This window comes from Ahaetulla prasina, chromosome 13, assembly GCF_028640845.1.
Source record: "Ahaetulla prasina isolate Xishuangbanna chromosome 13, ASM2864084v1, whole genome shotgun sequence".
In the NCBI taxonomy this organism is placed as follows: domain Eukaryota; kingdom Metazoa; phylum Chordata; class Lepidosauria; order Squamata; family Colubridae; genus Ahaetulla; species Ahaetulla prasina.
The window spans coordinates 23,170,537-23,183,768 of NC_080551.1; the positions used below are offsets into that span (position 1 = coordinate 23,170,537).

The 13,232-nt window shown below is 43.2% G+C and overlaps 1 protein-coding gene across 4 annotated transcripts in view; it reads right to left on the minus strand.

Annotated features, from left to right (window-relative positions):
- NRG4 (neuregulin 4) overlaps positions 1-13,232 on the minus strand; it is a 47,637-nt gene that overhangs the window by 9,780 nt on the left and 24,625 nt on the right. For 3 of the 4 annotated variants that reach the window (XM_058156651.1, XM_058156653.1, XM_058156652.1), the window contains exon 3: positions 3,239-3,304. In XM_058156651.1, coding sequence (XP_058012634.1) covers positions 3,239-3,248 — 10 coding nt within the window. In that variant the 5' untranslated portion in view covers positions 3,249-3,304. Of the gene's footprint in view, positions 1-3,238; positions 3,305-7,379; positions 7,457-13,232 lie in introns of all 4 variants that reach the window. The other variant, XM_058156654.1, reaches the window with a different exon arrangement.

The window sequence follows — 13,232 nt, forward strand, 5'->3', positions numbered from 1 at the left end:
AGTGGGTCTCCCTGCCACTTTCACTCTTTTTTTTGTTTGTTTGTTTACATTTATACCCCGCCCTTCTCCGAAGACTCAGGGCGGCTTACAATGTATAAGGCAATAGTCTCATTCTATTTGTATATTATTTTTTTTTACAAAGTCAACTTATTGCCCCCCCAACACTCTGGGTCCTCATTTTACCTACCTTATAAAGGGTGGAAGGCTGAGTCAACCTTGGGCCGGGCTCGAACCTGCAGTAATTGCAGGCTCTGTGTTCTAATAACAGGCTTCTCTATTGCCTGAGCTATCCCGGCCCCTACCTTCCTCATCTCACAAAACAAAAGAATTTCATCGTTTTGAAATCCAGTCTCGATGGCATTTTGTCTAAAACATCTGTTTCAGTGGTGGGTTTCAATTTTTTTTACTACCGATTCTGTGGGCGTGGCTTGGTAGACATGGCAGGGGAAGGGTACTCTAAAATCTCCATTCCCTCCCCACTCCAGGGGAAGGTTACTGCAAAATCCCCATTTCCTCCCAGTCAGCTGGGACTTGAGAGGCAGAGAATAGATGGGGGTGAGGCCAGTCAGAACTTTTACTACCGGTACTCTGAATTATTCAAAATTTCCGCCCCGGTTCTCCAGAACTGGTCAGAACCTGCTGAAACTCACCTCTGATCTGTTTGCCCCCAAAGCATTGAAGCCAGTGTTTTCTAAACAATTCCAAATACTTTTGGGCAAAATAAATTACTGGTGTTTATTATTTCTAATATCCTGCCCAGGGTGGAAGTTAGCAAAAAGCCCACACACTCTTTATGACTTGAGGGCCTAGATTTGAGTTTTGTTTTGTTTTTTAAAACGTTCCACTCGTGTGTTTTAAAAATTTGGGGGAAATGAATAGAGGATGGAGACGTGCAAAACTCTCTGCACTTTAATTCTGCTGTCTACTTTAATAATGTCAAGGTTTTTCCTGGAGAGAGTTCAGACTGCCTTGCTAGTCTGGTTTTGAGCCTGTCTGTCCCCTCCTTGCCTGTCCTGTCTCGCAGCCGACACGTAGATCAATAACAAAAATCCAGCAGGCAGGTTTTCCTGACTCGTAAGACCTAAACTTTCAACTTGACAACCATTTATCTGAAATGGTATATAGGGCAGGGGTCTGCAACCTTAAACACTCAAAGAACCATTTGGACCAGTGGTGAAATCCAATTTTTTTTACAAAGTCAACTTATTGCCCCCCCAACACTCTGGGTCCTCATTTTACCTACCTTATAAAGGGTGGAAGGCTGAGTCAACCTTGGGCCGGGCTCGAACCTGCAGTAATTGCAGGCTCTGTGTTCTAATAACAGGCTTCTCTATTGCCTGAGCTATCCCGGCCCCTACCTTCCTCATCTCACAAAACAAAAGAATTTCATCGTTTTGAAATCCAGTCTCGATGGCATTTTGTCTAAAACATCTGTTTCAGTGGTGGGTTTCAATTTTTTTTACTACCGATTCTGTGGGCGTGGCTTGGTAGACATGGCAGGGGAAGGGTACTCTAAAATCTCCATTCCCTCCCCACTCCAGGGGAAGGTTACTGCAAAATCCCCATTTCCTCCCAGTCAGCTGGGACTTGAGAGGCAGAGAATAGATGGGGGTGAGGCCAGTCAGAACTTTTACTACCGGTACTCTGAATTATTCAAAATTTCCGCTCCCGGTTCTCCAGAACTGGTCAGAACCTGCTGAAACTCACCTCTGATCTGTTTGCCCCCAAAGCATTGAAGCCAGTGTTTTCTAAACAATTCCAAATACTTTTGGGCAAAATAAATTACTGGTGTTTATTATTTCTAATATCCTGCCCAGGGTGGAAGTTAGCAAAAAGCCCACACACTCTTTATGACTTGAGGGCCTAGATTTGAGTTTTGTTTTGTTTTTTAAAACGTTCCACTCGTGTGTTTTAAAAATTTGGGGGAAATGAATAGAGGGATGGAGACGTGCAAAACTCTCTGCACTTTAATTCTGCTGTCTACTTTAATAATGTCAAGGTTTTTCCTGGAGAGAGTTCAGACTGCCTTGCTAGTCTGGTTTTGAGCCTGTCTGTCCCCTCCTTGCCTGTCCTGTCTCGCAGCCGACACGTAGATCAATAACAAAAATCCAGCAGGCAGGTTTTCCTGACTCGTAAGACCTAAACTTTCAACTTGACAACCATTTATCTGAAATGGTATATAGGGCAGGGGTCTGCAACCTTAAACACTCAAAGAACCATTTGGACCAGTGGTGAAATCCAATTTTTTTTTTTACTACTGGTTCTGTGGGTGTGGCTTAGGCGTGGTGTGTGGCTTGGTGGGCATGGCAGCAGAAGGATACTGCAAAATCCCCATTCCTTCCCCGCTCCAGGGGAAGGATACTGCAAAATCCCCATTCCCACTCCACTCTGGGGCCAACCAGAGATGGTATTTGCCGGTTCTCCGAACTGCTCAGAATTTCCGCTACCGGTTCTCCACAACCTGTCCGAACCTGTTGGATTTCACCCTGGATTTGGACCCGTTTCCCACAGAAAAGAAATCAGTGGGAGCCACAAAACCTGGACGGGTGTGGCCAACCCGACATCACTCCCTCCCTCCCAGTCACATGACATACACACACACCCCCACAGCCACGCTTACCCAGGTTTTGTGCCTCCTGGTATAAAATTAGGTAATTGCCGTTGCCTTCTTAGGCCAGGCGAGGAGTGACTGGGAGGGGAGGGCGAGGGGCAGGGCCAGCCAGTGGTGGGTTCAGCGGACAGGGAGCCACAGCAGGGGGACGAAAGAGCTACATGCGGCTCTGGAGCCGCAGGTTGCAGACACCCAGTATAGGGTTTCCTGCCTGAGCAAAGGGTTGGAGTAGAAGACCTCCAAGGTCCCTTCCAACTCTGTCATTCTGTAATTATCAAAAGTAGACTGCAATTCACAGTTTGATTCCGGATTCTGAAGGATACCTCAAATTATAATTTGGCTCTAACGGTATATTGCGCTGATTTTAAAAGGCCGAAATGAATTATATACCCCATATGCAATGAGAAGACCAATATAAGCAACACACTTCTCCATATCCACCAAATCATAACCTGAACGTATTTGAGTTTATCCCGCATATAAAGTAGTTTGAATTCTCTAAAGATTATTATTAGCATCACATTCAGGCCAGCCTTCAAAACAATCAAAATATTGCACACAAAGTGTGCATTATTCCAAACAGATATGACTTAATGTTAGAATAAACGAAAAGATTCATGGGATTACCTGTTCGCATATTATTCTGACCACAATTTGTAATTCTTGGACACAGGCTGTTCTTCAAAAATTGCCCTGCAGAAGACAAAAAAAAACACCCTTGTTTTAATCCAAATATCTACTTTCTGATTAACTGCAACTTGGGTTAAACATCAATATGGAATACGTTACCTTTACTCGCTATAGATAATGAATGATTTTAATGTTCTACATGAACTCAATTAATTTTAAATACAATGGCAAATCTTCCTTGCGCTTGGCAAAACCTTGTTGGCTTACTGGTACTAATTTGTGGGGTGGGGTGTGGGGAATAATCCGACTTTTTTTAGGTTGCTTTGTTCCAACAGAATTGTTAAGATTCCTGGAAATCTTACAAGAAATAAATGAACATGTTCAAACACCGCAGAGATTCTTGAGATGAACTGATGAATTAAATTCACGGACTAGATTCAGAATTAAACCTACATTTTAGCTCTTTACAATAACCCTTTTCTGGGAGCTGAATTTTTGGGGTAGAGCATATCCCCATGATGTTACGTCTATGTGTGGTGCCTAGTCTTGTCATTTTCGTGTAATTTGAGATAATACTCTAATTTTGAAATCAGAATTGCATCACTGATCTCATCTAAGATCATCAGGCCAAGCACCACTGTATTAAGACTTCAAAGAACTACATGACCCTTAATTAAATACTTCTGCTTGCAATTACATCCCATTTTGTTGCTTTCTAATAACTGGGTAAAGTTGACCCTATTAAATGACCCACTTAATTATCTTAATATCCATTTCTGAATTAGCACGGAGGAGGTTGCATTACTGTCTCCCATTTGGTATTAGCATTTTCTTGCGCTAAACAAAAAATCCTAGCCATAGGAGGGATAGCCATAGAGGGAGTCAAGCTATTCTCCAAAGCACCTGAAGGCAGGACAAGAAGCAATGGGTGGAAACTCATCAAGGAGAGAAGCAACCTGGAATTAAGGAGAAACTTCCTAACAGTGAGGACAATTAACCAGTGGAACAGCTTGTCACCAGAAGTTGTGAATGCTCCAACACTGGAAATTTTTAAGAAAATGTTGGATAGCCATTTGTCTGAAATGGTGTAGGGTTTCCTGCCTGCGCAGGGGGTTGGACTAGAAGACCTCCAAGGTCCCTTCCAACTCTGTTATTATGTTATGTTATGTTATGATTTAAGGGAGCAAAAAATTACAATATTTTAAATTAAAAGAGAGAGAAGCTAAACATTCAAGACTGCAACATAGCTTAAGCTTTAGGGCCCTCTAGATTCTCCAACTTTATGGTTAGCAGAACAGTAATCGAAACAGGGGATGGAAATGACCGTCTCCATGGTCATTTCCATCCCATTTCAATTACTGTTCTGCCTTACCTAAAATCTGCCCAACTCGTTACAGATAGTTCTCAACTTGTGACCATAATTGAGGCCAAAATTTCGGTTGCTAAGTGAGCTTTACCCGTTCTATGACCTTCCTTGCCACCATTGTTAAGTGAATCACTGCGATTGTTGAGTGCCACGGTCGTTAAGTGAATCCGGGTTTCCCCCTTGACTTGACTTGTCAGAAGGTCGCCAAAGAGGACCACGTGACACCCGCCCCAGGACACTGCAGCCGTCATAAATACGAGCCAATTGCCAAGCATCTGAATTTTGATGAATTTGTGACCATTGGGAATGCTGTAATGGTCGTAAGTGTGGAAAATGGTCCTAAGTCACTTTTTTTCAGTGCTGTTGTAACTTCGAACAGTCCCTAAATCAGGGGTCTCCAACCTTGGTCCCTTTAAGACTCGTGGACTTCAACTCCCAGAGTCCCTCAGCCAGCTTTGGAACTCTGGGAGTTGAAGTCCACAAGTCTTAAAGGGACCAAGGTTGGAGACCCCTGCTCTAGACCTCAGCTTTGCTGACTGAGGAACTCTGGGAGTTGAAGTCCACAAGTCTTAAAGGGACCAAGGTTGGAGACCCCTGCCCTAAATGAACGGTTGTAAGTCGAGGACTATCTGTATGCCAAGGTCATGGGTGGATGAGTGTCATGACGTAACCGTTGAGATTGCAGGGGGATTAAAAAGATAAAAGAAAGAAATTAAATAGTTTACAGAAGGGCTGCTCCCAAACTTTAAAAATAATCCATCTGCATGAATACCTTCCCTCGCCTCCAGATATAAAACAAATGCTTTCCCCAAAGTTAAAGTTGAGTAATAAAGATTCCCTTTTCATAACTAAATGCGTATATAGGTTATATTAGTTAATAATCACAACAAAGAACAAAACTTTTGGACCCAATTTGGACAAGGCTCCTGCCTCTTCCACTCAGATACTCAGTTCATCTTAAAGTTTTACGCGTTTTTTTCAGGCGTTTAAGTAGCGTCACTATATACATTCTTTTTCTTTTTAAATCAAATACAAGCGTGCAAGGATTACTCGTAATTTGACTGCGAACGTCCTTCTAATTTAGGGGGACGGCCGGCATAACGAACAGCGTATAAGTTTAATAAATAAATGAATAACTTTCGTACAGACCTCCCAAAGAACTCCTTAAAGAAATGCCACGCGATCTTTTGCGACACACAACCGCAGGTAGGGTACACACTGGCTCTTGGCTATTTTTAGTCCTCTTCCTGCAGGTCAGGAGGTTGGCAAAAATCAACCTCAGTTGAGTCGTCTCCCTCAGGAAAGTCATGGTGTGACTTCTCCTAGCCCGGAAAGACCTTTGCAGTTGCTTTAGCAAACACTGGATGGACATAGTTTTCTCATACCAATTGTGAGAGAACGCGGACCTTAGGAAATTTCATAATTGCTGACATCCGCTTAAGGAATTTATAATGTACGGGAATATTTCACAAGCACGAAACACAAAATCTCCAGGAAACACCTAGGAAGGCAGCGTGTGGACTTCAGTTTCCAGAATTCCCTAGTCAGCATTCCCGGCCTAGCACCTGGGGAATTCCCAATCTGCATGCTGGTTTGGGAAATTCTGGGAGTTGAGGTTCATGCACTTAAAGTTGCCAAGGTTGAAAAACACTGAAGGATGGGAAAGGCAGCGTGAAGGAACTTCACTCTCCAAAGTCCAGCTCAGAAAGAAACTTACTTCTACGTAGGCATGCATAAGGTTTGATTTCATTTTATTTTAAGGGTATTGTAGGTGTTTTAATGTATTTATACATCCTGGGACTCACTGAGAATCACAAGACTGCCATGAGAAAGATATTCAGCGAATAAATGAGCACATCAATAATTATAATCTCATTTATTTAATTATAAATTTGACGCAGTCTGGAGAACTACCTGTTTTACACAAGCTGGAAGGATGAGAACATTTCATCATGCTCACTCCATTGTCATTTCCAACTATTATTCCTTCCAAGTTACGTTGGGCAAAAAAAAAAAAATTGAAACCAGATATTTACAAGAAAATTCTAAGATTGGATAAATCATTGATTCAAAGTATTTAAAAGCCTAGTTACAAAACCGTAATACACACTTAAAAAGCAATTCTACGCAAATAGAGTCCCAAATAGAATGAACTGATTGCAAGATAACTCATTTTCAGATATATAATATTTTAGCCTGAGGGAGTTCTTGGCAAAGTAACCAGTTTTATACTCTGCTAAACAACATATTAACTTACATGCTGTTTTCCTCAAATATATATTTGTCTGTGGTTTTTTTTAAAAGAAAAATATTTTCCTTATTTCTGCAGTAGCATTTTGAAAAATGGAACAAGGTAAATAGAATAACACCGTATGACCTTTCTCTTTGTATAAACTTTGCTGCAAGATATTTACGCCGGAACTGCCTCTTACTACTTAATTAATCATGGGGTGATATTTTTCTTTTGTGGACCCTGAATTGTGGGCCCATCTTTAATTCTTCACTTGAAGTATTTTTACCTTTCCATCAAAGAACCTAAGCGCATGGCGGCGGCGTGAAAATAAGATGCTCGAAACGACCTCTCTGCTTATCAACGAAGGATAATCGCGTACGGATTTATCAATAAGAGATTTATCAATAATTTGTCAGAAATAGTATGTAGGGTCTCCTGCTTGGGCGGGGTGAGGGGTTGGGGTTGGACTAGATGACCTACAAGGTCCCTTCCAACTCTGTTAATCTAAACATCAATAGGCGAGCAGTATCTATACTTACTCTATCACTATAACCAAATACTGGTGCTCCTTCTAAGGTGATTTGATGTCTTTGTTGTTCTTCTGCGTCTTCTGAGTCTGCAATGCAAAGATGGAAATGCAACTCCTTGTGTTATGTAAGCCTGGCCCCTGTTTTGCCTCCTGGCTTTCTCTTACGCCTCATCGACCTTCTAGATAGGTAAGATAGCGCAGTTTTCAAAACAGCGGTTAGAACGGAAACAAACCGAACGGAAAGAGGCTTACCTGGGGAGGAACGTCCCAAGTGCTCGCCCCCAAATAAAAAACAACAACCACGCACCTCCACAGGTAAAGCTCTTTTGCTCATCCAGGAGATTTGGCATTGTGCACCTGATGCTTCGAAAGCTGGGGATTTATAGGACGGCATCGTGGAACGTAGGTGAGGTTGACAGACGCTCTGAAGTTTACACAGAGGCCAAGTATGGGCAGGAGAACCGCCCATTTGCTCTCCGGGAACGGAAGGCCTGTCAATCTCCGAGAAGACTTTGATCGTAAAGTGAAAATGCCCTGTCACTGACATTCGGAGTGGACTTCGGAGCAGCGCCCAAATAGCAACACAAACACAACACAACACAAACGCCCCCAACCTAGTTACCAGGTTTGACAGGCGTTTCATTCCCTTTAAGTCTACACTTCAGAGAAACACACACACACACCCCGCACGCAGTTATACAACAGCCGTTGTTTGCAACTCCTTCCCAGCGTTAGGTCTCTGCTCTTAGGGCAACCTAAGTGTTATTTATGTGACCAGCACATTCTTCCCACCTGTTTTTCATATCTGACACAGACACAAATTCTGAGACAGACGGTTGTTGTTGTTGTTGTTGTTGTTTTTTTGCATTGCATGCGTTCTGAAGCAGAGCGAGATAGAAGAATTTTGAAAGTTTCACGGAGGTGTAAGAGATGAGGGGTTTGGGCTGTCGAACTCCTCGCCCACCCAACGAGTATGGAATAATGTACTAACTTCCAAAGCATCGTACTGCTATTGTTTCACATTCCTATCTAGAAATAATGAGATTGAGACTTTCAAACGTTGAACCTAGCTGTCGTGTCCCACTCCTCCGCTGACGGCCGGGTCAGGGAAATCCGAATCAGGCTTGCCTCTGCAGCTCTGCCCAAAGTCCTAGCAAAGTCCTCAGAGCAGGCAGGAGACCAGTAAGTGACTTCAGCAAGATAAGTTCGACTTTTGCCTGACTCAGAGAATGCCAGAAAGCAGATCCTTTATATAGGCCATGGGGTGTGGCTCCATGACTCAGCACTCATTAAGGCCTGCCCCTCCCTTCCTTCTGTTGCCTCCGCCTATCCAATCTTCTGATACGAGGGTCACTCCAATCAGCTGTTGGTAATAAACCCTCCTCAGGCTCACATGCTGTGGAGGAGGGGGAGGGGTCTAGCTGCTCCGTTTGCCTGGGCATGGAGTCAGGGCTGGGGCCGGGAGGTGCTCCTTCTTCTGCAGTTTGTCTGGGCATGGAGCCAGGACTGGGGCCGGGAGGCATACATTTCTCAGTGTTCGGGAGCAGATAAGAAGGCCCTGGCTGCTCTGAGGGCGGGCAAGACACAACACTAGCTAAATTTGGACTTACGGAAAGTTTTTGGATACGGAAGGAGAGAGTTGGGAAATGCCAAGCCACATATTATTTTAACATCCTCAGTTACCATTTTAAAATTCTGAATCCTATAATCGCATATGGACAGATTAACAGAATTAGAAGGGACCTTGTAGGTCATCCAGTCCAACTCCCCCGCCCAAGCGGGAGACCCTACACCCTTTCTGACAAAATGGCAGTCCCATCTCTTCTTGAAAACTTCTAGTGATGAAGCTCCCACAACTTCTGAAGGCAACTTCTGTTCCATGGTTGGATTGTTCTCACTGTCAGAAAATTTCTCCTTATTTCTAGGTTGGTTTTCTCCTTGTTCAGTTTCCATCCATTATTCCTTGTCTGGCCTTCAAGTGCTTTGAAAAACAGCTTGATCCCCTTCCTCCTCTCTGTGGCAGCCCTTCAGATATTGGAAGACTGCTATCCTGTCTCCCCTGGTCCTTCTCTTCCCTAGACTAGCCATGCCCAGTTCCTGCAACCATTCATCATATGTTTTAGCCTCCAGTCCCCTAATCATCCTGGTTGGTCTTCTCTGCACCTTTTCTAGAGTTTCAACAACTTTTTTATAGTGTGGTGACCAAAACTGGATGCAGTACTCTAGGTGAGGTCTTACTAAGGCTTTATAGAGTGGTATATATATATTAGGAATGTTTTTTGCACAGTGGAGTCAGACTTCATTAAAACCCCTGAGGCTTGCATGGCGAAAAGTACAAGATAATGTAAACCATTCTTCATAGCGTATTGTTATATGTATGTAAACTGCGCACTTTGGCTTATTCAGCAAATTCTGCATAAGATATTGTCAATTTACCCCCACGATAGTGTCAGTAGAGGTAGTTCTCAACTTACGACCACAATTGGGCCCAAAATTTGTGTTGTTAAGTGAGACATTTGTTGAGTAACCTCTGCCCCATTTTTTTTTTATTTGCATTTATATCCTGCCCTTCTCTTTTTTTGGAAAAGCTACCTTTTTGGGTCAACGGGTGATGCCAAACCACCCCTCTGCAGTTTCCTTTGGACAGGGGTCTGCAAACTTGGCTCTTTTGTGGACTTCAACTCCCAGAGTTCAGAGTTTTGCTGGCTGATGAACTCTGGGAGTTGAAGTCCACAAGTCTTAAAAGAGCTAAGTTTGCAGACCCCTGCCATAGGAGAAGGGAGAGAGACTCATTTTGATTGTCAAGGGTGCAAATGCCATTTTTCAGCCAAGGGCAGTAGTGTTTGCCTGTGAAGTCAAGATAGGTTTTGCCCTCTTATTATTATATCTATCTATCTATCTATCTATCTATCTATCTATCTATCTATCTATCTATCTATCTATCTTTTTTTTTTTTTTTTTGCATTTATATCCCGCCCTTCTCCGAAGACTCAGGGCGGCTTACACTATGTTAGCAATAGTCTTCATCCTATTTGTATATTTACATACAAAATCAACTTATTGCCCCCCTCAACAATCTGGGTCCTCATTTTACCTACCTTATAAAGGATGGAAGGCTGAGTCAACCTTGGGCCTGGTGGGACTTGAACCTGCAGTAATTGCAAGCAGCTGCTGTTAATAACAGACTGTCTTAGCAATCTGAGCCACTCAAGGACCCTTCCAGAATTTTATGACCTTTCTTGCCACAGTCGTTAAGTGAACCACTGCAGTTAAGTTAGTAACCCTGGATTTTAAATGAATCTGGCTTCCCGATGACTTTGCTTGTCAGAAGGTCGCAAAAGGGAATCACAGGACTCAGGGACACTGCAACCGTCATAAATACGAGCCAGTTGCCAAGCAACCGAATTTCGGTCGTTGACCAGAAGGATGCTGCAATGGTCACAAGTCTGAAAAATGCTGACAAGTCACTTTTTTCAGTGCCGTTATAACTTTGGTCACTAAATGAACTGTTGTAAGTGGAGGACTACCCCTATTTTTCATAAACCCCAAGGGCATGGAACTGGGGGTGAAATCCAGCAGGTTCTGACAGGTTCTAGAGAACCGGTAGTGGAAATTTTGAGCAGTTCGGAGAACCTGCAAATACCACCTCCGGCTGGCCCCCGAGTTGGGTGGGAATGGAGATTTTGCAGTATCCGTCCCCCGGAGTGGGGAAGTAATGGAGATTTTGCAATATCCTTCCCCCAGGAGTGGGGAGGGAATGGGGATTTTGCAGTATCCTTCCCCTGGAGTGGGGTGGGAATGGAGATTTTGCAGTATCCTTCCCCTGCCACGCCCACCAAGCCACGCCCACAGAACCGGTAATTAAAAAAATTGGAATTTCACCACTGCATGGAACCTATCCCTAGATTTATTTTACATTTATTTATTTATTTATTTATTTATTTATCCAACTTATATACCGCACCATCTCCCGTAGGACTCAGGGCGGTTCACAGGCATATTAAAACAATATAATAAATAACCATTAAAACCCAGTTAAAACTAAATATTATCTTGGCCTGATCACTAAAACAGTAAAAACCAATAAAACCCCCATTAAAATTTAACTAAAACATTTTATTCTTAGGCTAGTCCCGCACGCCGGAATAATAAAGTCTTCAGTTCCCGTCTGAAGGTCCGGAGGTCGGGGAGTCATCAACCTACTACTCCTCATCAGATTTGTTGAAGCACCTTCCAGAATTCTAGACATCTTACATTTTGGAAGTGCAGCTATGGTAACTGCCCAAACAAACCCAAACTCAGTTTTTTGCATTGCAGATAGGAATGAAATATTTTGTGACATGGTGTAGGGAATAATCTTTCTATCTGGAACTGACAGGGTGATTCAGTTTGTTTGCAAAACGATACCACTTTACTTGGAATCTTGTCATAAAAATACAGTGACACATCCGCTGACATAGTCAGTGGAGTATTCAGATTTATTTATTTATTTTTTTTAAAAAGTGATACTTCATAGTACACTTTTATTCTAGACTGTCCTACTGGCTCCATCCTTTCAGACTCCGAAAACTTCAGGGCAGAGACAGATCTCCTCATGCTGATCAATGGCGTTGATCATTAAATTCCCAAGATATAGTCATGGGGAAAGATTTGAACTGATCTCTTAGCCAAAAGGTTTTCTTGGCAAAGGCTGTGGTTTCCTCAGACTTTTTTCCGTATTTCCCAAAGCTTAGGACACCGTTTTCATTTTTGTTACCTACTACTCGGTCCACATATCCATAGTTTATCGAACAAACGGATTAAATGGTTTGGCTTTTCGTAATTTAAACCTTTCCCTGTTAACTTTGAGGGCCGTGATGGCTCAGGCTGTAAGATAGCCTGTTATTAAAACACAGCAGCCTGCAATTACTGCAGGCTCGAATCCCACCAGGCCCAAGGTTGACTCAGCCTTCCATCCTTTATAAGGTAGGTAAAATGAGGACCCAAATTGTTGGGGCGGCAATAAGTTGACTTTGTAAATATACAAATAGAATGAGACTATTGCCTTACACACTGTAAGCCGCCCTGAGTCTTCGGAGAAGGGCGGGATATAAATGTAAATTAAAAAAAACAAAACACTCTAAATCTGGAACTAAATTCTGCATGAAAGCAGCACTTTTATCAGAAGCAAGAAAGTGGGTGCTTATAATTAAATCCTAAAAAATTATTCTCTCCCTCCCCCTTTCCCTCCCTCTCTCTCCCTTCCTCCCTCCCTTTCCCTCTCTCTCCCTCCCTTTTTTCTCTCTCCCTTCCTCTTTCTCCTTCTTTCTCCCTCTCCCTCCTCCTTTCTCACTCCCTTCCTCTCTTCCTTTCCCTCTCTCTTCCTCCCTCTTTCTCTCCCTCCCTTTCTCCTTCTTTCTCCCTCCCTCTCTCCCTCTCCCTCTCCCTCTTCCTTTCTCCCCCCCTCTCCCTTTCTCTCTCTCCCTTCCCCCCTCTCTCTTTGCAACCAGCATATATTTATCACAGTGGCAGCATCCGAGGATCACAGAACAGCATTCCGAGCCAGCTCTCGATAAGCAAAGTCAATGGAGGAAGCTGGATACATTCAAGGACCACAGGATTCGAATAACAAGGGCAACGATTTGCTCAACATCCTTGGCAAAAGTTGCAGAATGTGGGCCTGTGTCACTTAACAACCGTCCTTGCTCAGCAACGGAAATTCTGATTTTAACGTTACCTCCTGTAAAGTACCAGTAATATAGTTGGTTGAAGAGAGAGAGAGAGAGAGAGAGATAAAAGGTGGCATTTGGTTTCTGCTTCTTTGTGGGAGGGAGGTATTTCATAGCAGATTGCTCGGTGGCCCCAGCCAAGCAAATACTAGATC